This window comes from Perca fluviatilis, chromosome 1 (assembly GCF_010015445.1).
Source record: "Perca fluviatilis chromosome 1, GENO_Pfluv_1.0, whole genome shotgun sequence".
NCBI classification, from domain to species: domain Eukaryota; kingdom Metazoa; phylum Chordata; class Actinopteri; order Perciformes; family Percidae; genus Perca; species Perca fluviatilis.
Window position 1 is genome coordinate 6,207,243 of NC_053112.1, and position 25,548 is coordinate 6,232,790.

Consider the following 25,548-nt stretch of genomic DNA (forward strand, 5'->3'; position numbering starts at 1 on the left):
TATTTTAAGGGTTTCGGAATAGGCGCACAAAAATGGCTCGCAAGCGCTCCCTAGAAAGTTTAAAAAATTGAGCCCCTGCAGTGCGTTTAACGTAGACTCACGAAACTCGGTACACATATGTAACATGTCAAGATGTACAAGAAACGTCATTAGAGCCATACCCTAAACCCAACAGGAAGTCCGCCATTTTGACTTGAAAGTACGAAATTAGTGCGATTTTGGCCATTTCCACATGTCGTACTTTAACAAACTCCTCCTAGAGATTTCATCCGATCAACTTCAAACTCGGTCTGTGCCATCTTAACACGTTAGAGATGAAAAGTTGTTAAAAGAAAAACTTTTCGTCATAGGGCGTGGCCGTGGCGGGGCGGCCATTTTGTGCGTTTCGCCGCCGAAACAGGAAGTGGGTGTAACTCGAGTGTACGTTGTCCGATTACCTCGAAACTTTCCAGGATTCATAAGAGTCCAACCCTGAGGACAAATAAAGGCCGATATTTACTTAAAGTCATAGCGCCCCCTAGTGGCAACAGGAAGTAGGCCTAAAAGTCAAGGTGCTATACTTTAACGAACTCCTCCTAGAGATTTCATCCGATGGACTTCAAACTTGGTCTGTACCATCCCAACACCTTAACGATGAAAAGTTATTAAAAGAAAAACTTTTCATCAGACGGTGTGGGCGTGGCATGACGGCCATTTTGAGTGTTTAGAGATGAACAAAGAAGTTGTTGTAACTTGAGTGTACGTTGTCGTATCTGCCCGAAATTTCTCACGATTGACAAGGGTCCAGGCCTGAGGACACCTACAGGCCAAAATTGACTTTTACAAATGTCATCCGATTTACATGAAACTCAGAATGTGTGGTCTACATGTGATACTGAGCCGCCCCCTATAATATGACCACGCCCACTTAGTCAGGCCACGCCCCCTTTATAACATTTGAACCGTTTAAGGTAGAGTCTTGTGTGAGCTGTCATTGAACTCAGCAGAGACTTCCTTATTCATTGGTGATGGTTTGGCCCACCCCCTATGTTTAAGCCACGCCCCCTTTCATAAATGCTGACCCGTTAAAGGTAGAGTCTTATGTGAGGTATCAACGAACTCAGCAGAGACTTCTTTTTTCGTTGCTCATGGTTTGGCCCGCCCCCTATGGTTAAGCCACGCCCCCTTTCATCACTTTTGACCCGTTTAAGGTAGTCTTATGTGAGGTATCATTGAACTCAGCAGAGACTTCCTTTTTAATTGGTGATGGTTTGACCCGCCCCCTATGCTTTAGCCACGTCCCCTTTCACAGATTATGAACCATATGACGTAGAGTCTTGTGTGAGGTATCATTGAACTCGTCACGGAGTTCCCTTTTCATTGTTGACAATTTGCGGCGTCTGAGTGCTTGCGCAAATGCACCGTCGCAAGGAGCGGCGTCCGCCGGTAACCCTGACGCGCGCAGAGGCGCGAGGGCCCGTCCATCACTGCTCGCAGCTTTAATTTCCATTGTGTTCCAACATACTACCATCCAATCATACAACAAATGCAATGCGTATTCTCAGCAAGACCATCATTGTTTATTAAAGTGATTTTATTTTTGCATAAGATATTGATCGAGATAATAGTTTGCAGTGATGTCTGCACATTTAACCATTGAAACCAAATCTAAAAGGAAAGGATATTTGCCTTCGGTTTGATTCTTGAAATAAGAAAACTCATCCAGTTTTTCTTACAGATCGTTTGGACACGAGTGTGACAACCAAGAACTCTTTATTTAGACTGAAGATATGATCTCTGGAGTTCCTCACAGACACTCAGGATGTTTTACTCTGTCTGTAGTTCAGTATTAAAAGACTGCTATGTTGATAATAATACATTATTATACACATAATCAACAAACAACATAAATGAGACCATAAACAACATACAATATGTGGCTCCTATACAGTAAATAATTTAATGTGGAGGCTTCTATAACTATTTTCCATATTCACCTGCAGTGAATCCCCTTAAATGAAAATAAATCAATACATGAAATAAGATGAGTGATTAGTTTACTCTGACAGGAGTGATGATCAGAGGTGCAGAGTTTTTACCACCATAACGCGGATTGAAGAATGGGAAGAGTTTCTCAGTGAAGGAGCAGCCAGTAAAGGAGTAGATAAGAGCTGCAGTATCTACGTCATAAAAAGAGACCAGACCCTCCTCATAATCCACAAACACCCCCACCTTCTGAGGAGGAGACTTCAGAGAGAGACGGACAGCAGGGCCAGCAAGAGCTTCGTACTCATTTCTATTTCTCAACCATATAGTCCAGTTACCATACTGAGGGCCCGCTTTGATTTGCCCCTTCCTGTTGATGGACTCTCTGGCCACTCCTAAAGTCCATTCAGTCTTTCCTTTAACTTGAACCTCAAAGTAAAATCTGCCTGAAGAGAAACTCTGCTCTCCTAAAACACAATTACAATCAGAAAATCCCTCTGGGTTGTCTGGGAGATTTTTTTTTACCTTACCAGGATGTACTTGTTTCCCATCATGAGACAGGATGAGTTGAGGATGTGCTGTATCAGGATCAAGAGTCACATCCACTGCATACTGCTGGACCCTCTTCAGCTCAGACTCAGCGAGCAGCTTCTTCATCTCTTTACTGAGCGTCTCCTCCAGCTGAACAACAGCTTTCACCACAGTCCCCTCATATGATGGACGGACGCTGACTTCTGTCCAGTCCTTGATGGGTGTAGGGTGATTGGTGTTTAGGGACTGGACACTCTGGAGAAGATGGAGGTGATCTTCAGAGCGTGAGAGCTGCTCCACCTCAGTGCTTCTCTTCATCAGCTCAGAGATTTCCTGTTCCAGCTCTTTGATGAAGGCTTCGGCCTGTTTTTCTGTTGTTTTCTGCTTCTCTTTGATCGTGTTGATGAGCTCATTCAGGCCTCTCTCAACGGACTCCTTCAGAGAAGTGAAGACCTGAACACCTTCTGCTATCTCTCTGTCTGCATCTTCCTCACTGAGGTCAACTGAGTGTTTGATCTCCTGAATCTTCAGTCGTCTCTCCTGGATCATCTGCTGAATTTCAGCCTCCAGCTCGGCCTTCTTTCCTTCATATTCTTCTTTCATAGGAACAACATCATGCATCTTATGGTCTGAAACATGGCAGAGCATGCAGACACATGTCTGGTCGGTCTTACAGAACAGCTCCAGAGGTTTATCGTGCTTCGTACACATCCTGCCTTCCAGGTTCTCCACAGGGTCGATCAGCTGATGTCTTTTCAGACGTGAAGCTGTCAGATGAGGCTCCAGGTGAGTCTCACAGTAGGAGATCAGACACACCAGGCAGGACTTCAGGGCCTTCAGTTTGGTTCCAGTGCAGACGTCACAGGGAACTTCTCCTGGTTTGGACACTTGTTGCTCTGAGCTGCTGCTGCTGGCTTTCTGTTGAGCTGACTGTCTGAACTGAGCAACCATCTCAGAGATGAAAGTGTTGACTCTCAAATCAGGTCTTGTGTTAGAAGCCTCTTTGCACATCGGACACAGATGCTGGTCGTTAATATTCCAGTGTTCATTGATGCATTTTTTGCAGAAGTTGTGACCACATGGTATGGTGACCGGATCAGTGAACACATCCAGACAGATGGAGCACAGAAACTGATCTTCAGATGGCAGATAGTTTGCAGCAGCCATATCTACACACTGAATGTTAAAGAAAAGAAAAAAACAGTTAATTCAAAACATCTTTAATTATTTGTTTAAAAAGGTGTTTTTGAAAAGCGTTATTGTTCTTTTAAGTATAACATATAGGGCTCGAGATTTTGACCAGATAGTTTTTGCAACCATTTTTTTGAGACTTGCTGAATAACGAGGAAGGAGCAAGTCTGCCATGGTTGGCCAATGTGTGTGATTAGTCAGCTGCGTGGGTAACGTCATCTACACTCATGTGTCTCACTTTCATGGCATCACACTCATAGCTCGTGAAAGTCAACCATGTCGAAACATAAGCATGCTGTTGCCTGGCGCTATTGTTACCATGTTTCCATGAATATCATTATATTGCAGTCCTTAATTAATTTAGGAGTGGTGATTCGCAGCCGATGCTCCATTGTGTTTGCTAACGACCGTACGTTGGTGAGAAAAATGCTGTGTAGTGATAGCCAATAAAAAGGTAGCCTTAGCTTAACATTTGAATTCAGTTTCTGACCAATTATACTGAACTTTTTCATTCCGTCAAAACAAATCGTGCCTGTGTTTTATGAGCTCCTCTTTCTCTGGCTCGCTCGTCATTCAGTCTTTACCACACTGGGTATTAGATAGTTAGATACTCGCCTTTCTGTGGAAGTTTAATCACCCACTATATGATTGTTATGTCAGTGTTATCAAAAAATACAGAGGTGGGAGGGAGGCAGCTTAGCATCGCTAGTGTTAGCCTTAGCCAACTCCTTCACCGCTAACGGAGCGAGCTGGAAAATCAAACTGTTCCCGAACCCCGTGGGGAGGAGGGCCACAACATCATGGCCACCAACACAACTCAGCAAAGACTGTTCTTGCTCAGGCTTTAACTTCTGGATATTCGGTAGCGTTGCCACAACGGACCGAATGGCTTCGCTCGCATCTTTCTCCGCCGCCATTACGGAACTACGACCTCAACGTCATCGTTCTTAGCCACTCCCTACGTTCGCTGATTGGACCGGTAAAGACTTGACCGGAGAAAACCCAAGAATATACCGCAAACCCAGACGTAGTACTGAAGGAAAATGAAAATTGAGCGGAAGTACGTAGTAGGGCGAAGCCAGGCTAGTAATACAGTACATTGACAATAATACTTTGTTTACATTTGTGAATGTGCATTTGTTAAACACCATTCAATTAAAATGTGACTGCTAAATGTGAAAACGTTTTAGTTAGGGGGATACAGTGCTCCTAATAAAGTCAGTGTAGAGCCCTGACATATATTAGGTAAAGTCAATTTGAATAATATATGCCATGTTTTGATAGGATAGCAACAGCATATATTGAAGCTGTGCTGACAAGCTGAAGCTCGCTGCTCTGACAAAAACAGCACATCATATATATATATATAAAAGCTGCACTTACAATTTAAAAAAATAAAATAATAAAATAAATATGAATCGATTTTGAATCGGTAGAGCTTAAATTGTGTTTCAATTATGAATCGATTTTTTTGCACACCCCTATCGATACCATTTTTTGCTTCCTGATACCAATTCTGATACCTGAACTTGCATATCGGCCGATACCGAGTACTGATCCGATACCAGTGTGTCATATATTGTATTATGTTTTAACAGCTGTATACTACTATCCCTGTATGGATATGATGTATATCAGCTGTATACTACTGTCCCTGTATGGATGTGATATGATGTATAACAGCTGTATACTACTATCCCTGTATGGATGTGATATTATTTCTATCTCTGTTGTTGGTCTGGCTCAGGTTAAAATCTTTGTGAAACATGAACAAACCCAAACAATGAATGCCCCAGAACTTTCTGTTATTATCCAGTTTGACATTCAGTTATAACGGAAAAACAACATGAATAAACTTTAACGTAGATTTTCTTTAGGACTTTATTACGTGGTATAGGATCGGTGCATACACTCCAGTACTTCCCGATACCGATAACAGCGTTTTAGGCAGTGATACTGGTATTTGTAGCGGAACATCTGTAGTCTGTATATATACTGCTAACAAAGCTTTGCTTACTTGAACACATTTCATTTCCTCCAGCTGCTTCACATTAAAAGCCTCCCACTGGTTCTCTGGTTGAAAGCTTTTATTGTGAAACAGCCAGAGGAAATGGAGGAAACTTTATTTATGATGTGATCCGTAAACCGTAACAATAGCAGTAAAATAGGAAGTAATCTAAACTCCAGTCCTGAGAACTGTCACAGAGAGACTGTTTAAAACTGTTAAAGTGGTCTACTGTATAGTGGGCCTGTGGACAAACAGCCATAGTTATATTGTTACCAATTTCACAAGAAATTAAAAGAGAGGAACTTGCTGCCTGAGTAGATCTGAAGTTTAGTGTTAATCCTGGTTGTAGAAAGTGTAAATGTGATCAGCTGTACTCACCAGTGTTTGGCAGAGACTCTGCTGTGTTGTTGAGAAAGACCTGATGAAGTCAGTTTGAGTTTTCTTTCAGAGAGAAACAGAGACTTGTCTCGACTGCAGCGTGGCCGACACTCTGACAAACTTAACTTTCATTTCTGGAGTGGGACGTTGAAGCTCTCCTCTTCCCAGTGTTGCTCCTCCTCTTACTGCAGCTCTGTTGTTAGGTTTGGTTTCCTCCCTCTCATGTGCACTCTTATTGTGAAATACCAGGGTGTTGTCTGGTTAATATGGAGCAAAGGTGGAGCTTTATCTAACAGGTTATCATGTGTGTTGACACGTTATGGGGCGTCAGTTTGACTTTAAACAGAAGAGTTTAGTTTAGAGTTTATTGGACACGTCTCACATCTGCAACATGTCAAAGATAAGACAATGAAGTCCAAGACTTGTTTCCGTAGTATTCATTGGTGTAAAGACATCATACTACCAACTAATCATACAACAAATGCAAAACGTATTATCAATAAGACAATCATTGTTTATTAAAGTGATTTTATTTTTGCATAAGATATTGATCGAGATAATAGTTTGCAGTGATGTCTGCGCATTTAACCACTAAAAACCAAATATAAAAGAAAAGGATATTTGCCTTCGGTTTGATTCTTGAAATAAGAAAACTCATCCAGTTTTTCTTACAGATGTTTTGGATATGAGTGTGACAACCAAGAAATCTTTATTTAGAGTGATCATATGAACATATGATCTCTGGAGTTCCTCACAGACAGGATGTTTTACTCTGTAGTATAGTATTAAAAGACTGCTATGTTGATAATAATACATTTCTTTAATCTTATTTTGGGTGTGTGTCCACAAACTGTTAATAACAATTGGGGTCGGCCCGTGGCAGAGGCAGCACACTTGAATGCTAGGGGCACCATCTATTTGATTGATATCGGCCTCACTGTTTACTGTTCACTCTCTTACAGCCGTACTGTGTTTAATCACTGCTGGTGAACACCAACATTTCCTCCTGTCACTGCTTCACATTTAAAGCATCCAACTGGTGAAACACACAGGGAGCTTTTATTGTGAAACAGCCACAGGAAACACAATGTACTCGTAATGAAATACTACTTGCGTGTGTAAACCAGACTTTTCTGTTCAGAGTTTGGTGCTCAAGTCACGGATTACTCAGTTTTTATTTTTACAATCACATTTTTACAGATGTCTTTGACTCATAAAGCATCTTACCAGTATTCACAAAACAAATAAAAATGGCTTAAGTGACGAGTAATTAAGCAATACCCTTTCCCACAATCTATTCTATTATATCATTAACTTTTTATACCCGGTATAACAACACATAAATCACATGGTATAACGACACATACATCACATGGTCAGTCCACACCAGACCTTTGTAATCACAAATTGTTAACTCTTTACATTTCTGTGAGTGATTTTTATGTATGTGAGCTATACGTGTGTATGTGTGTTTGTTGAGTTATAGTTGTCTAAGCTACTGGATGCCTACAATTTCCCTCAGGATGAATAAAGTATCTATCTATCTATCTATCTATCGGTGTTCTGTAGACACTATAGGCATGTAATGGGCTTTAATCTTTAATATAGCTTCATGACATAATGAAATATTCAGCAATATGTTTTCTGTGGCTGCACATGAAATAAATAAAAAACTAAGCGATTTTGCAGCATTTCTTTGCAAATTGAGTCAAGCCTTATATATACATATTTGGTGTCTTTACAAACTAAACATCTGTGGGTTTAACAGAGGTTTAAACAGATATTTTTGTGTCATGATGCATCAAATGAATGTGTTGACTATGTCATCAGATACATATAATAAGAAATCTTAACAATGAAGTGTAAATCAATCACCACAGTAAGCAGATTCTGTAGAACATAAGACGTAAACTATAAATATTTACATTTGTTTCCTTAAAGGGTGACGCTACAGTAGAGTTTGGTGGATTTCCAGTTTCACTGATTGTGTTCGATGTACGCGGCTAAACCCGTTTGATTTCATGCTAACAGGTTAAACTGGCATTTACACATGTATGTTTTTTTTTAGTCTTTTAGACTGGTAGGGAAAATATCCAAAATACACATTTAGGTGTTTATTTTACTACACTTTGTCTTTCTGCACCTGTACATTTCTCCTAAATTAACCAAAAGTTAGCATTAGGTGTGGTCTCATTTGCATATTTAAACAGAATTTCAGAAAACTTTAAATATAAAAGATAATTGTCTTAATGTAAGTAATCAAATGGGGAGGTTTCTATAACTATTTTCCCTATTCACCTGCAGTGAATCCCCTTAAATTAAATAAGATGAGTGATTAGTTTACTCTGACAGGAGAGATGATCAGAGGTGCAGAGTTTTTACCACCATAACGTGGACTAAGGAATGGGAAGAGTTTCTCAGTGAAGGAGCAGCCAGTAAAGGAGTAGATAAGAGCTGCAGCATCTACGTCATAAAAGGAGACCAGACCCTCCTCATAATCCACAAACACCCCCACCTTCTGAGGAGGAGACTTCAGAGAGAGAAGGACTGAAGGGTCAGTACCAGCTGTGTACTCCTTTCCATTTCTCAACAATATTAGCCACAAACCATTCAGAGGGCTCCCTGTGATGCTTCCCTTCCTGTTGATCGACTCTCTGGCCACTCCTAAAGTCCATTCAGTCTTTCTTTTAACTTGAACCTCAAAGTAAAATCTGCCTGAAAAGAAACTCTGCTTTCCTAAAACACAAGTACAATCTGAAAATCTCTCTGGGTCGTCTGGAAGATTTTTTTTTACCTTACCAGGACGTACTTGTTTCCCATCATTAGACAGGATGAGATAGGGATATGCTGTATCAGGATCAAGAATCACATCCACTGCATACTGCTGGACCATCTTCAGTTCAGACTCGGCAACCAGCTTCTTCATCTCTTTACTGAGTGTCTCCTCCAGCTGAACCACAGCTCTCCTCACAGTCCCCTCATATGATGGACGGACGCTGACCTCTGTCCAATCCTTGGTGGGTGGAGGGTGGTTGGTGTTTAGGGACTGGACACTCTGGAGAAGATGGAGGTGGTCTCCAGAGCGTGAGAGCTGCTCCACCTCAGTGCTTCTCTTCATCAGCTCAGAGATTTCCTGTTCCAGCTCTTTGATGAAAGCTTCAGCCTGTTTTTCTGTTGTTTTCTGCTTCTCTTTGATCGTGTTGATGAGCTCATTCAGGCCTCTCTCAACAGACTCCTTCAGAGAAGTGAAGACCTGAACACCTTCTGCTATCTCTCTGTCTGCATCTTCCTCACTGAGGTCGACTGAGTGTTTGATCTCCTGAATCTTCAGTCGTCTCTTCTGGATCATCTGCTGAATTTCAGCCTCCAGCTCTGCCTTCTTTTCTTCATGTCCTTCTTTCAGAGGAACAACATCATGCATCTTGTGATCTAAAACAGTGCAGAGCATGCAGACACATGTCTGGTCGGTCTTACAGAACAGCTCCAGAGGTTTATCGTGCTTTGTACACATCCTGCCTTCCAGGTTCTCTACAGGGTCGATCAGCTGATGTCTTTTCAGACCTGACATGGTCAGATGAGGCTCCAGGTGAGTCTCACAGTAGGAGACCAAACACACCAGGCAGGACTTCAGGGCCTTCAGTTTGGTTCCAGTGCAGACGTCACAGGGAACTTCTCCTGGTTTGGACACTTGTTGCTCTGAGCTGCTGCTGCTGGCTTTCTGTTGAGCTGACTGTCTGAACTGGGGGGGGGAGCAAAAAAAACAAAAAAAAAAATGGGGGGGGGGGGGGGGGTTTTTTTTTTAAAAAAATTAAAAAAAATAGACCCAAGTACTGGGTATTAGTATCCCAGTGTTCATTGATGCAGTTCTTGCAGAAGTTGTGTCCACATGATGTGGTGACAGGATCAGTGAACACATCCAGACAGATGGAGCACAGAAACTGATCTTCAGATGGCAGATAGTTTGCAGCAGCCATATCTACACAGTGAATGTTAAAGAAAAGAAAAAAACATTTTAAATTCAAAACCGCTTTAATTATTTGTTTAAAAAGCAGTCCCACCAGGATTTTGCGGTCATTTTTTGAGATTGTTGCGGCCAAAAATGCCTGATTTCACGGGAGCTTTTGTAAAAAATTGCAATAAAAGTCTTTTGTAGGTTTGTTGCAATGAAGTTGCGGGAGACAGTGAAAGTTGCAAAAAGGTTGCAATTTATTTTTTAGTGTAGTTCTTTAAAAATAAAAAGGAAACTTAAAAACTAAAACTACTACTCTGGGCTGAGATTTCCTAGTAACCTTGCCAAAATAGCTCAGGATGCTGCAAATGTTGGTATATTATAAAAATGGCTGGTGGATTTAAGACAAAAAATAATAATTTATTTTATGAATCAAATTTGAACATATGTGTCAGTGGCTTGTTGATTTACATTGATAGTTAATATCCTATCCTGGGACTCACATTCATACGGTTTGATAAAGTACTTATTGGACTTTAACTTATCATTGTACTTACAAAAACGAGCGTAGCTGTCCTCAATTTAGGTCATTGTATCGTCTCATCTCCTTTTTTTCCCGCATCCACCTGTCTGTCTGTCTGTCTGTCTGTCTGTCTGTCTGTCTGTCTGTAAGTAAGCGTCAGTCGCGGGAGGGAACGGAGCAGCAGCCCCACCCGCTGCAGAGAGCCGACAGCCAGGATTGAAACGGCAGCAACTTAAGCGACTTTTAAATCGTTCGAATCTACGTTGATGTTAAAATGTCTACAGGTTGGGAGGACGGTCTGAGATGTTTTGCACGGTCTTTCGCTGTACGTTTTGTTGGTAAATGTGAGATGTTGGAGTCACACACACGTCTCGTCTTCATATCACAATCAAGGAAATGATCAACCCGTTCTCACTCCCGTTTGGTCATTGGCTCTCAGAGTGCACGTGGGACTGCTGTAATTGGTCACCGGGACCCAAAGGACACACAAGGGTTAAGTATAACATATGGGGCTCGAGATTGCGACCAAATAGTTTTTGCAACCATTTTTTTGAGACTTGCTGAATAACGAGCAAGTCTGCCAGGGTTGGCCAATGTGTGTGAGAGACGGAGGGTCCGTGTGTGATTAGTCAACTGCGTGGGTAACGTCATCTACACTCATGTGTCTCACTTTCATGGCGTCACACTCATAGTCAGTAAAAGTCAACCATGGCGAAACATACGCATGCTGTTGCCTGGCGCTGTTGTTACCATGTTTCCATGAAAATCATTATATTGCATTCCTTAATTTATGAGTGGAGATTCGCAGCCGATGCTCCATTTTGTTTGCTAACGACCGTACATGGGTGAGAAGTATGCTGTGTAGTGATAACCAATAAAAAGGTAGCCTTAGCTTAACATTTGAATACAGTTTCTGACCAATTATACTGAACTTTTTTATTCCGTCAAAACAAATAGAGCATTGTCGTGAGCTCCTCTTTCTCTGGCTAAAATGTATTCTAAAGCAAACCGGTAGCCAATGAAGGGAGGCAAGAACAGGTGTATTCATTCAATCTTTCCCACACTGCTTTATTAGATACTCCCCTTTCTGTGGAAGTTTAATCACCCTGATTGTTACGTCAGTGTTATCAGAAAATACAGCGGAGGGAGGGTAGTGCCTTTTTGAGGCAGAGGCACATAATACAGTACATTGACAATAATACTTTGTTTACATTTGTGAATGTGCATTTGCTAAACACCATTCAATTAAAATGGAACTGCGAGCTAAAATAAAAAACAGCACATTGTAGTTTCTGTATTTATTACCAAAGCATTTATCAGTAAAACAGTTAAAATGGGGAAAATTTGAAACTGTTTTAGTTAGGGGGCTACAGTGCTCCTAATAAAGTGAGTGTAGAGCCCGGACATATATTAGGTATATTATGTAATTTGAATAATATGTGCCATGTTTTGATAGGATAGCAACAGCATACATTGAAGCTGTGCTGACAAGCTGAAACTCGCTGCTCTGACAAGATAGCACGTCCTGTTGTGTCAACCAGTTGTTACTGAAGTCTATATTAGAGATGGTCCGATACCATTTTTTGCTTCCTGATACCGATTCCGATACCGATTCCGATACCTGAACTTGTGTATCGGCCGATATGGGGAACTGATCCGATACCAGTGTGTCATATACTTTATTTTGTTTTAACAGATGTATACTACTATCCCTGTATGGATGTGATATTATTTAACAGCTGTATACTACTATCCCTGTATGGATGTGATATTGTTTAACAGCTGTATACTACTATCCCTGTATGGATGGGATATTATTTCTATCTTTGTTGTCTGTCTGGCTCAGGTTAAACTCTTTGTGAAAACATGAACAAACGATGAATGCCCCAGAACTTTCTTTTATTCTCCAGTTTGACCGTCATTTATAACGGAAAAATAACCTAAATAAACTACTTTAACGTAGATTTTCTTTAGGGCTTTATTACGTGGTATCGGTGCATAAACTCCAGTACTTTATGATACAGATACCAGCGTTTTAGGCAGTATCGGAGGCGATACCGATATTGGTATTTGTATCGGAACATCTCTAGTCTGTATATATACTGCTAACAAAGCTCTGCTTACTTGAACACATTTCATTTCCTCCAGCTGCTTCACATTAAAAGCCTCCCACTGTTTCTCTGTTTGAATGCTTTTATTGTGAAACAGCCAGAGAAGATAGAGGAAGCTGTATTCATGAAGCGATCTGTAAACAGTAACAATAGCAGTAAAGTAGGAAGTAATCTAAACTCCAGTCCTGAGAACTAGGGCTGCAACGATTCTTCGAATAATTCGATTACAAAAAATCCTCAAAGCAAAATTCTTTGCCTCGAAGCTTCGTTAAATCAATGTAATTAAGGTTGTACGGCTCACTGTGTTTCCGCACGGAGGATTATTACTAGCGCACAAGAGGTTTGCACTTCTGCGGACACAACACAAGCCCAGACAGTATATAAACACAAGACTGACGGCCCATATTAGAAATGAAGGAAGACGAAAACAGCGAGGGTCTAAGAGAAGAGGCAGGCGAGAGAAAACGACAGAAAGTTTGGGATCATTTTAAGCTGCAAACATGCTGCTACATCACCTCTGTAACAAACCTCCAGTGTACTCATCCATTCCACGGAGCCAACCCGACACAAGGTAGCTAGGGTCTGCTGCTCTCGTCCACCGCGCTGTTTACACAACTAGCCTACAGCATGCTACTTTGCTAATAGCCATGTTTTACACAACTAGCCTACAGCATGCTACTTTGCTAATAGCCATGTTTTACACAACTAGAATACAGCGTCATGCGCTACTTTGCTAATAGCTATGTTTTACACAACTAGCCTACAGCATGCTACTTTGCTAATAGCTATGTTTTACACAAATAGCCTACAGCATGCTACTCTGCTAATAGCCATGTTTTACACAACTAGCCTACAGCATGCTACTCTGCTAATAGCTATGTTTTACACAAATAGCCTACAGCATGCTACTCTGCTAATAGCCATGTTTTACACAACTAGCCTACAGCATGCTACTCTGCTAATAGCCATGTTTTACACAACTAGCCTACAACATGCTACTCTGCTAATAGCCATGTTTTACCAAGCTGAAACGAAAGCTGTCGGTTTGTAGTGTAACTTTTTATTAGTTTGCTTCTAATCTTTGGAAATGTAGCTGCTGCCGGAGACGAACCGGCTCCTCCCCCCAGCATGGCTACTTAATATGCACGTGAATGACGTCATCATGCATTCTTTATTCTGAATCCTCACCATAGATATAGCTATGCTCCTCACGGTGTATTAGGCTTCTGAAAATGTGTCCCCCAGAACAGTGTAGTTGAGTAGCCCTGCTGTAAACCCTCTGGTCAGTGAACAGCTCTTTTGCATATCCAGTGCAAAGAGCCACAGGCAAGAAGGGGAATTGGGTGAAAAATATTAACATTTGGGCCACCAAAAATGTACTATTGTAATGTATTTCTTTTTAGGGGCTTGGAATTTGGCAATAAAAAATGTTGCTTTTTCTAAAAAAGGAAACCAGTCTTTTGTGTATATATACAAGCGACAGGTTTCCTTTTTTTTAGTAAACAGCAATAATAAATATTTACTATTGCTGTTTACTAAGTATTTCTTCCTAAGTATTTCTTATTGCGATTACTCGATTAATCGATGGAATAACCGGTAGAATATTCGATTACTAAAATAATCGATAGCTGCAGCCCTACTGAGAACTGACACAGAGAGACTGTTTAAAGCTGTTAAAGTGGGCTACTGTATAGTGGGCCTGTGGACAAACAGCCATAGTTATATTGTTACCAATTTCACAAGAAATTAAAAGAGAGGAACTTGCTGCCTGAGTAGAGCTGAAGTTTAGTGTTAATCCTGGTTGTAGAGAGTGTAAATGTGATCAGCTGTACTCACCAGTGTTTGGCAGAGACTCTGCTGTGTTGTTGAGAAAGACCTGATGAAGTCAGTTTGAGTTTTCTTTCAGAGAGAAACAGAGACTTGTCTCGACTGCAGCGTGGCTGACACTCTGACAAACTTAACTTTCATTTCTGGAGTGTGACGTTGAAACTCTCCTCTTTCCAGTGTTGCTCCTCCTCTTACTGCAACTCTGTCGTTTGTTTCCTCCCTCTCGTGTGCACTCTTATTGTGAAATACCAGGGTGTTGTCTGGTTAATATGGAGCAAAGGTCATGCTCTAACTAACAGGTTATCATGTGTGTTGACTTTAAAAAGAAGAGTTTAGTTTAGAGTTTATTGGACACAAAGAGAGACTCAGTCTCACTTCTGCAACATATACGATAAAGTCCAAGACTTGTTTCCGTAGTGTTCCAACATACTGCCATCCAATCATACAACACATGCAATACATATTATCAACAAGACCAGTGTTTCTCAAACAGGGGTATACGTGTCCCCCTAGGGGTACTTTGGAGGTCTGCAGGGGGTACTTGACATTTTTAGCTAAATGTTTTTCAGTTCCCAGGCTGTAGTTACTTCGTCTTTTTTACTCCAAGTTTGTCGCCTTTTCAAAGTTTTTGTTGCCATTATTGAAGTTTGTCACCTTGTTTTGAAGGTTTTGTTGCTTGTTTTGACCTGTTCTTGCCTTTCTTCCTCACTTTTTTCTACTTTTTTCAAAGTTTTTGTCACTTTTTACGAAGTTTGTCGCTTGTTTTAATTTTTTTTTGTCCCTTTTGTCACCCTAGTGTTGCCTTCCTTCTTTCTACTGTTTTTTTTTCTAAGTCTTTGTTACTATTTTCAACCTATTCTTGCCTTCCTTCCTTTTTCCTATCGTCTTTTTCCAAGTTTTTTTTTGCCTTTCTTCATCAGCATCTAAACATTTTCCAGCTCCAAGGCTGTTGTTTAGTAAATCTATCTCTGACATCGCTGTATTCTTCCTCTTTATAGAGACTTTTTATTTCTTCCTACCATATACTAGTCGCGCTGGTTAGGGGGTACATGGCTTAAAAAACACTGTTCAAAGGGGGAACATTGTTGAAAAAACAGCTTGAGAACCCCTGAACTAGACAATCATTGTTCATTAAAGTGATTGTATTTAATTTCTGCATGTGATCTTGATTGAGATAATAGTCAAACAGGTGTCAGGAGTGTTTGGTGCTCAGCGTGGCAGCAGTTCAGTAACTCAGTCTCTCATTATTCCTTTGTGTTGTGATCCATCTTGTGGTCGTTCTGTGTCATAACACCAGTTACTGATCTCCATGGAGGCCTGCTGCTGCTGCTGCTGCTGCTGCAGTAACAAGTCAAAAGGTTGACAACTTGTTGACTTTACGTCACTTTTTGGCACTTTATTCTCATTATTGACATTTCTACTTCATTGAAATGATTTAAAATGTTTTTTGTCGTATTGTATTCTAAGGATGTCATGGTTTCTTTGAACTCCACTTGTTGCTGGAGCGTTGTGTGGTGGACTTTGTTTTTGCAAGGTATTTCCCTGTTGGTTGTTGGTGTTTTTTTTTAAAGGACAAGGTCTACATTACCTCCGTGAACTACCAGGTTACCGACACAATGCGGCCCCCACCTCTCCGGCTATCAGCCGAGTGATTAGTGTTGAAAGAGGCGTCACATGACCCGGTGTTAGGGGGCTTAGTGCTCGGTGCACAAAGTTGAAGGAGCTGGTGGGATTGTGTGTCAAGTGAAATTGTAGCTCGTACCTATTTTCATGTGACAAATAAGAAAATTGATAGATTGAATTTAGGAGGTCCGCTAGACACAACGTTCAACCGAGCTGGTGCAGAGAGAGAGAGAGAGGCCAGAAACTCAGAGCGACCATGGCGAGTAGGAACAAGACACCCGGTAGGTTTGATCGTGGTTGTACGGAGGGGAAATGGTTTCTACGGGCAGCACCGATAGGCTACAGGTAGACGGCAGGTGTTCTAATGGATTAGGTGTGTCGCCCAAACTTGCTGCTCCGAAAACATCCGAACAATCTCCTGTTTGTCTGAAAAGTTTAGTTTGTTTCCGATGCTGAATATGTCTCTCTGTCTCTCTCTCTCTCTGTCTCTCTCTCTGTGTCTCTTTCTCTGTTTCTTTTCAGTCGATGCTGATGAGATTAAGAGGCTAGGAAAGAGATTTAAGAAACTCGACCTAGATAACTCCGGGTCCCTGAGCGTGGAGGAGTTCATGTCTCTACCGGAGCTCCAGCAGAATCCGCTCGTGCAGCGAGTTATCGACATATTCGACACCGACGGGAACGGAGAAGTCGACTTTAAAGGTACGTACATTATTTTCCCTTTCTCGCGCTGAAATGTCCTGTGTTCTTGAATTTAAAGCTTTGCTGTTACAGGATACACTACTCTGATATAAAGTTGTTATTACTGTGTCATCAGCAGTCTTGTATAAAGTACTCAAAGTACAAGTATCTTACCAGAAAATGACTTTGGTAGAAGCTAAAGTCTCCTTTTTAGAATATCACTTGAATAAAAGTCTTAAAGTAGCTGACATTTACTGCACTTAAAGGACAATTCCGGTGTAAAATGAACCTAGGGGGTAGACCTAGGTCTGTTTTAATAATAATAATAATACATTTTATTTAAAGGCGCCTTTCTCGGCACTCAAGGACACCGTACAGCAGGGGTGTCAAACTCAGTTTCCCAGAGGGCCACACTGGAAAAATGAAAATCCCATCCAGGGCCAGACATTTAGATTATTGACATGCTTTTATTTAAGAGAAAAAGTCAAATATTTTGACTGTATCATTGCATGTCTCAAATACTGTAGTCTTCTCCCTTACATTTTGAGCCTCATAAAGCCCCCCAAAAAGTTCCTCAGCCAGTTACAAATGCGTTGAAAAAAGCTCCAAAAAAGGCCGAAAAAAAGCATCTAGCGTGTGTTGTAAGCTGTGTGTACAGACAGTTTATTAAAAAGATAGTTTAGAAAGACAGTAGCGTTCATGTTTACATTCGTCCGCCCATCTTGGATAACCGTCACGACCAGTCGAACCAAGAAGGCCGTGTTGGAGCTACGTTACTGGTTACTGGTTGCACGGCGTTCGACTGGTCATGACTGTTATCCAAGATGGGCGACCGCATGTAAACATGAACGCTACTGTCTTTATGTACTATGTACCCACCTATCTACAGCTAGGGGAGACCCCACCTATCTACAGCTAGAGGAGACCCCACCTATCTACAGCTAGAGGAGACCCCACCTATCTACAGCTAGGGGAGACCCCACCTATCTACAGCTAGAGGAGACCTCACCTATCTACAGCTAGGGGAGACCCCACACAGCTAGAGGACCCACCTATCTACAGCTAGGGAGACCCCACCTATCTACAGCTAGAGGAGACCCCACCTACCTACAGCTAGAGGAGACCCCACCTATCTACAGCTAGAAGGAGACCCCACCTACCTACAGCTAGAGGAGACCCCACCTATCTACACAGTGGAGGACCCCACATATCTACAGTTAGGGGAGAGACTCCACCTATCTACAGCTAGAGGAGACCCCACCTATCTACGGCTAGGGAGACCCCACCTATCTACAGCTAGAAGGAACCCCACCTTACCTACAGCTAGAGGAGACCCCACCTATCTAACAGTGAAACCCAAGCAATATCTACAGCTAGAGGAGACCCCACCTATCTACAGCTAGAGGAGACCCCACCTATCTACAGCTAGAGGAGACCCCACCTATCTACAGCTAGAGCAGACCCCACCTATCTACAGCTAGAGGAGACCCCACCTATCTACAGCTATTTTCCGGTTTTCGTTTTTTCGTATTCAAGTCGGCGTCTCTTCGGTGTGTTCTGAGGCACTTTTTGGACCAACTCGGGGAGCCGACTGATCGGTCCGACTGGCTTTACTGCCGGCGGTCGGTCGGCCGTCTGGTTGGTGCGTTGGGGGCTTTACGTTATCTTCGTCGCCGCTGTCGTCGTGGTGATCGTCCAGCCCGGTCTCACGGCAGTTGGTGAAACGGTGACGTTATTGAATCTGTTGATTCGTGTACAGGAAGCGTTGATGTCGTTGTTTTCGTGTGGTGAGCACGAATTTTAAAGTAATGTATTCTCTCCCCTCTCTCTCTCTCTCTCTATCTCTCTCTCTCTCTCTCTCTATCTCTCTCTCTCTCTCCTCTCTCTCTCTCTCTCTCTCTCTCTCTCCTCTCTCTCTCCCTTTTCTCTCTCTCTCTCTGCTCTCTCTCTTTTTCCTTTCTCTCTCTCTCTCTCTTCCCTCTCTCTCTTTTCTCTCTTTCTCTCTTTCTTCTTTCTCTCTCTTCCTTTCTCTTTTTTCTCTCTTCTTCTCTCTCTTTTTCTCTCTCCTTTTTTCTCTTCCTCTCCTCTTCCTTTTATCTCTCTCTCTCCTCTCTCTCTCTTCATCCTTTCTCTCCTTTGTCTCTCTTTCTCTTTTATCCTCTATCTCTCTCTTCCTCTCCCTTTCTCTCTCCCCCTTTATCTCTCTGTCGTCTCTTCTCTCTCTCTTCTCTCTTCCTTTCTCTCTTCCCCCTTTATCTCTCTCTCGTCTCTTCTCCCTCTCTTCTCTCTTCCTTTCTCTCTTCCCCCTTTATCTCTCTCTCGTCTCTTCTCTCTCTCTTCTCTCTTCCTTTCTCTCTTCCCCCTTTATCTCTCTCTCTCTTCCTCTCCCTTCCGTATATTACCTTAACTGCAGTTTTTTTGACATGTTTCCTGTTTTCTTTCCTTTCGTCAGAGTTCATCGAAGGAGTCTCCCAGTTCAGCGTCAAAGGAGACAAGGAGCAGAAGCTGCGTTGTAAGTTTCCAACATTATTTCTATTTATTTATTACTCAGCGTATGAAACGGTGTAAGTTACTAATGACCGAAATGAACCGAACTAACCAGAAGTAAACATTCAGCTTCACTCAAAACTCTCTCACAAAAAGTCAGTTGAAAAGTCAGTAATCTGCTGCCACAGAGGTTGATCGTGTGGAGTCGGATATCTCCAGGACTCCTCTATATATACGTCTGAATGCTCTCTGATGCTTTTAGCTCGTTGAAAGTCCTCTTTATAAAAGATGTTATTTAGTTCTGTACACGGAGAACACAACGCTGTACCGTGGTGCGACCGGACTGACGACAGAAAGGGCAGAAAGTGACAAAGATCCCTCAAATAAGTCGACTTAAGTCAAGTCATCTTTATTTCTACAGCACATTTATAACAGCAGGAGTTGACCCAAAGTGCTTTCCAGTGAAGGCAGATGGTTTAAGATCTGCCTCGATACAGGTGAACAACATTACAGAGATTAAAAACAATATAAAAATGTAACCCAGACAACTGACGTGATAAGCCAAAGTCAAGTTATTTAGGAGAGAAGGTGTAAAAAAACCTTTAAGGCGCTGGGCCGACCTGACTTGCTGGGTCGGAGGGCGGGCAGTCGGACTCGAATGACCAATCAGATTGGTGGAGAGCTAACCTGGAAATGACGAGCGGGATGAGTGACTAGACCAGGGGTCACCAACACCACCAGTGCACCAGGTAGCCCCCCCGAGGGCCACATGAGGAGCCCTCAGGCCTGTTCTAAAAATGGAAATTGAATATTGATATTATCTGTTTCCCACCTTGTTAAGTCATGGTTGATAATTATTGTGAGAAATCATTAACATGATCAGTGTCTTCACATAGATGAGCATCATTAATCATTAATAATCACATATAACTAAAGGCATTAACATGATCAGTGTCTTCACATAGATGAGCATCATTAATAATAAATTGAATTTATATAGCGCTTTTCATGGACTCAAAGTTGCGCAATCATTAATAATCACATATAACTAAAGGCATTAACATGATCAGTGTCTTCACATAGATGAGCATCATTAATCATCAAATATAACTAAAGGCATTAACATGATCAGTGTCTTCACATAGATGAGCATCATTAATCATTAATAATCAAATATAACTAAAGGCATTAACATGATCAGTGTCTTCACATAGATGAGCATCATTAATCATCAAATATAACTAAAGGCATTAACATGATCAGTGTCTTCACATAGATGAGCATCATTAATCATCAAATATAACTAAAGGCATTAACATGATCAGTGTCTTCACATAGATGAGCATCATTAATCGTTAATAATCATATATAACTAAAGGCAAACTGAGCACATTTGTTATTTCAGAAGAGTGTATCAAACTGGTAGCCCCTTCGTGTGACTCAATACCCAGGAAGTAGCTCTCAGTTTCAAAAAGTTTGGTGACCCCTGGATTAGAGCCTCTCAAAATCGGACGAAAATCTTTCAAACTGACCTTTTGTCGATCTGAAACGAAGACGGATTCAGCAGCTGCACGGCCTATTTCTCGCGGTCGGCTGGAGAAGCCAGACCCCCACGTGACGAGTTCGTCATTTTCCGGTTTTCATTTTTCGTATTACGTCTCGCGCACGCGCAGAACGTACGCTCAAGTCGGAGTCTCTTCGGTGTGTTCTGAGGCACTTTTTTGGACCAACTCGGGGAGCCGACTGATCGGTCCGACTGGCTTTCCTGCCGATGGTCGGCCGTCTGATTTCATTCCAGAGTTCTCTGGTGATTTGGGCTTGTCACTGTCGGAAAATCAATGTAAACAAAGTTGCGTTCAGGTCCCATTCAAGGCCAGTTTGATGTTTGGAAGTCCCTCTAGTGGACAGAACGTGTAACAACAACCACATGCTTCTAGTGGCATTGACAATGCATAAGCCCTGACTAGTAGGGCTGTGCTCGATTTGAAGAAATTCTTAGTCGACTAATCGATTAGTCGATTTAATCGACAGATCTGTAAATCGGAGTTTCTCCGCAAAGAGTCACGCAAAAGGATTGCATATAGTGAATAAGATAATAGCTTCCTTTGCATATTTAAACACAACATTTCAGAAAACGTGCAATACAACAAATAACTGCCTTAATGAAAGTAATCAAAGTAGGTTTCACGGTGATATCTATTAAGGTAAAATGTCAACCCTTAATTCTTGTGTTTACCAGAGATGTGCTCGTACGTTTCTCGGAAATAAGTCATTCAGCATGAAAACAGCATCAGACATGACTAATGGACTAAACAGATCTAAGTTGACTAAGACCAAAACCACAGATTAGTCGTCGAGGGAGCAGCCCTACTGAGTAGTGTAGTACATATTTATAACAGGCTGCAATTGAGCATTAAATATTCAAATATTATTTGAATATTAAAGAAAATATCAAATGGAATTCGAATGGTATTATAGAGGAAGATTGACAGCTCTAGTAGATAGATAGATAGATAGATAGATATCTCTGTTTCCCTTTTGAAAAGCTTTGCCACAGAAAACATATTGCTGAATATTTCATTATGTCATGAAGCTATATTAAAGATTAAGGCCCATTACATGCCTATAGTGTCTACAGAACACAGTATGTAGATAAATAGATAGACAGAGAGACATAGATCTATCTATCTATCTATCTATCTATCTCTGTTTGTTGCCCTTTTGAAAAGCTTTGGCCCAAACTAACCCTGGTAAAATGACCGTCTGCGTGGCCTCTGTGTCCTCAGTTGCCTTCAGGATCTACGACATGGACAAAGACGGCTACATATCCAACGGGGAGCTGTTCCAGGTCCTGAAGATGATGGTGGGCAATAACCTGAAGGACACCCAGCTGCAGCAGATCGTCGACAAAACCATCATCAACGCAGACAAAGACGGGGACGGCAGGATATCCTTCGAGGAGTTCTGCGCGGTGAGCTTTGAGCAGAAGTAGTTTCATCACGATAACCAGATTTTATATATATATATATATATATACAGTGCCCGCTACTGAAGTATTCGCCCTTTGAACTTTTCGACCTTTTGCCACATTTCAGGCCTCAAACATAAAGATATAAAACTGTAATTTTTTGTGAAGAATCAACAACAAGTGGGACACAATCATGAAGTGGAACGAAATTTATTGGATATTTCAAACCTTTTAAACAAATAAAAAACTGAAATATTGGGTGCGCAAAATTATTCAGCCCCCTTAAGTTAATACTTTGTAGCGCCACCTTTTGCTGCGATTACAGCTGTAAGTCGCTTGGGGTATGTCTCTATCAGTTTTGCACATCGAGAGACGACATTTTTGCCCATTCCTCCTTGCAAAACAGCTCGAGCTCAGTGAGGTTGGATGGAGAGCGTTTGTGAACAGCAGTTTTCAGTTCTTTCCACAGATTCCGATTGGATTCAGGTCTGGACTTTGACTTGGCCATTCTAACACCTGGATATGTTTATTTGTGAACCATTCCATTGTAGATTTTGCTTTATGTTTTGGATCATTGTCTTGTTGGAAGACTAATCTCCGTCCCAGTCTCAGGTCTTTTGCAGACTCCATCAGGTTTTCTTCCAGAATGGTCCTGTATTTGGCTCCATCCATCTTCCCATCAATTTTAACCATCTTCCCTGTCCCTGCTGAAGAAAAGCAGGCCCAAACCATGATGCTGCCACCACCATGTTTGACAGTGGGGATGGTGTGTTCAGGGTGATGAGCTGTGTTGCTTTTACGCCAAACATAACGTTTTGCATTGTTGCCAAAAGTTCGATTTTGGTTTCATCTGACCACAGCACCTTCTTCCACATGTTTGGTGTGTTCTCCCAGGTGGCTTTCGGCAAACTTTAAACGACACTTTTATGGATATCTTTAAGAAATGGCTTTCTTCTTGCCACTCTTCCATAAAGGCCAGATTTGTGCAGTATACGACTGATTGTTGTCCTATGGACAGAGTCTCCCACCTCAGCTGTAGATCTCTGCAGTTCATCCAGAGTGATCATGGGCCTCTTGGCTGCATCTCTGATCAGTCTTCTCCTTGTATGAGCTGAAAGTTTAGAGGACGACGGGTCTTCGTAGATTTGTAGTGGTCTGATACTCCTTCCATTTCAATATTATCGCTTGCACAGTGCTCCTTGGGATGTTTAAAGCTTGGGAAATATTTTTGTATCCAAATCCGGCTTTAAACTTCTCCACAACAGTATCTCGGACCTGCCTGGTGTGTTCCTTGTTCTTCATGATGCTCTCTGCGCTTTACACGGACCTTTGAGACTATCACAGAGCAGGTGCATTTATAACGGAGAGACTTGATTACACACAGCTGGATTCTATTTATCATCATTAGTCATTTAGGTCAACATTGGATCATTCAGAGATCCTCACTGAACTTCTGGAGAGTTTGCTGCACTGAAAGTAAAGGGGCTGAATAATTTTGCGCACCCACTTTTTCAGTTTTTATTTGTTAAAAAAGTTTGAAATAGCCAATGAATTTCGTTCCACTTCATAATTGGGACCCACTTGTTGTTGATTCTTCACAAAAAATTACAGTTTTATATCTTTATGTTTGAGGCCTGAAATGTGGCAAGGAATTAAAGCGTTTAAGACGAATACTTTCGCAAGGCACTGTATATAAAAAATCTGGTTATCGTTGATGAAACTACTTTATATATTTACAATATATACAATATTTACAATTTATTTACAATTGTATATTATATGTATTATATTTATTATTATTATAATAATAAATATATATTAATATATATATATATATAATATTATATATATATATATATATATAATAATATATATATATTATATATATATATATTATTATAATATATGTATAATATTTACAATATTTACATTTATTTACAATATCTTTACTATATATATATATATATATATATATATATATATATATATATATATATATATATATATATATATATATATCCATTCTTAGGACAACGGTACACTATTTACTGGTAGCACAAAGTCTGCCAGCATTCTGCCTGCTCTCTCTCTCTCCCTCCCTCCCTCTTGCTCTCTTCCTCCCTCTTGCTCTCTCTCTCTTTTGCTCTCTCCCTCCCTCCCTCTTGCTCTCTTCCTCCCTCTTGCTCTCTCTCCCTCCCTCCCTCCCTCTTGCTCTCTCTTTTTCTCTCCCTCACAATAATAATAGGGGGTGTGTGGGGCTGCAGAAGAAGTGTGTGTGACCCACAGAGTTGAATGTTGAAACCATATAAAGCGTGCCCTCTCTTCCTGTCTTTGTCCGCTGCAGGTCGTTGGTGGGTTAGACATTCACAAAAAGATGGTGGTGGACGTCTGAAAACTTCCTTTTTTTTTTCCTTCTTCCTCCATTTACTGAAGATCTGCTTGAAGACGTCGTCCAGCAAAAAACGCTCAACGAAAGTATTTTCTCTGTGAAATATCCCTTTCCTTCCCTCCCTCCCTCCCTCCCTCCCTCCCTCCCCTCCCCCCCCCGAGCCTTCTGAAGCCAAACTTTCACCAAGTATTATCGACCAGGAACTTCTCTGTGACTCGTCGCACTTTAAAAGCTGGCGCACGGCTTTTTAACGCAGAGCGACGGTTTCAGTTTGGTGGAGGAAAGCTGGAGTGTGTGTGTGTGTGTGTGTGTGTGCGTGTGCGTGCGTGTGTGTGCGCGTGCGTGTGTGTGTGTGTGTGTGTGCGTGTGTGTGTCTCTTTGGGTGCGTATGCTCTGTATGTTTCAATGGTTTTTTTCAAGGTATGTGGGTTTTTTTATATTTATTTTGGTGTCACATAGTGTTTTTTTTTTTTTTCCTTTATTTCTTCTGGAGAATCAAAGGAAGTCTCTCTTTACAGAAAGTGAAACCTTCAGCGGACGGGTGTGGACGGGTGTAGTTAGCGGCGATGTTACTTGATTTCAAAGAACAACACAAACCCAGCATGAAGTGCCAACGAGACGTTTTATTGACATGCAGTTTGCATTACAGGCAAATCTGTGTCTTTCTCCTAGAGATGTAATCGTATTATTGAATGCATTATTTACACTTAAAGAACCGCTTTCAGTTTACAATCATGTCCGGCTACTTTTTGTCAGAAATAAAGAGCAAGATCGGGGCACTACATGGTTAATTTAAACAACAGACTTTGGCTTACATGAGCGTCCGTATTTGTTGCTTCTTTTCTTCTCTTCTTTTAGGCACTTTTTTTTTTTAGGCGTGATTAGACTTAGACGTCGGCGCGAAACTTACAAGTCAGAAA

General features: G+C 41.4%; 3 protein-coding genes across 5 annotated transcripts in view; 1 reads left to right on the forward strand and 2 right to left on the reverse strand.

Annotated features, from left to right (window-relative positions):
- Positions 1-25,357, forward strand: part of ppp3r1b (protein phosphatase 3 (formerly 2B), regulatory s1ubunit B, alpha isoform, b) — a 69,194-nt gene extending 43,837 nt beyond the window's left edge. Inside the window, exons 1-5 of one of the 2 annotated variants that reach the window (XM_039808518.1) lie at positions 16,180-16,387; positions 16,629-16,805; positions 19,237-19,296; positions 22,058-22,242; positions 24,584-25,357. In XM_039808518.1, coding sequence (XP_039664452.1) covers positions 16,363-16,387; positions 16,629-16,805; positions 19,237-19,296; positions 22,058-22,242; positions 24,584-24,631 — 495 coding nt within the window. In that variant the 5' untranslated portion in view covers positions 16,180-16,362 and the 3' untranslated portion in view covers positions 24,632-25,357. Of the gene's footprint in view, positions 1-16,179; positions 16,388-16,628; positions 16,806-19,236; positions 19,297-22,057; positions 22,243-24,583 lie in introns of those variants that run through there. The other variant, XM_039808508.1, reaches the window with a different exon arrangement.
- LOC120563881 (E3 ubiquitin-protein ligase TRIM21-like) lies at positions 1,536-6,358 on the reverse strand. 2 transcript variants are annotated; one of them, XM_039808371.1, is made up of 2 exons: positions 6,074-6,358; positions 1,536-3,672 (listed from the first exon to the last, which is right to left on the reverse strand). In XM_039808371.1, exon 2 carries the CDS (start codon positions 3,661-3,663, stop codon positions 2,032-2,034), a length of 1,632 nt encoding a protein of 543 aa, XP_039664305.1. In that variant the 5' UTR covers positions 3,664-3,672; positions 6,074-6,358; the 3' UTR covers positions 1,536-2,031. The 2 variants fall into 2 exon arrangements, with proteins under 2 accessions (XP_039664305.1, XP_039664296.1); XM_039808362.1 differs by having other exon boundaries at positions 1,536-3,665; positions 6,074-6,356.
- LOC120563932 (pyrin-like) lies at positions 6,425-9,239 on the reverse strand. The gene has a single exon (XM_039808460.1). It carries the CDS (start codon positions 9,189-9,191, stop codon positions 8,409-8,411), a length of 783 nt encoding a protein of 260 aa, XP_039664394.1. The 5' UTR covers positions 9,192-9,239; the 3' UTR covers positions 6,425-8,408.
- Positions 25,358-25,548: the final 191 nt, after the last annotated feature.

Coding starts and splice junctions, on each gene's coding strand:
- LOC120563881 (XM_039808371.1), bottom strand. CDS start 3,663: ATGGCTGCTGCAAACTATCTGCCATCTGAAGATCAGTTTCTGTGCTCC.
- LOC120563932 (XM_039808460.1), bottom strand. CDS start 9,191: ATGAAGAGAAGCACTGAGGTGGAGCAGCTCTCACGCTCTGGAGACCAC.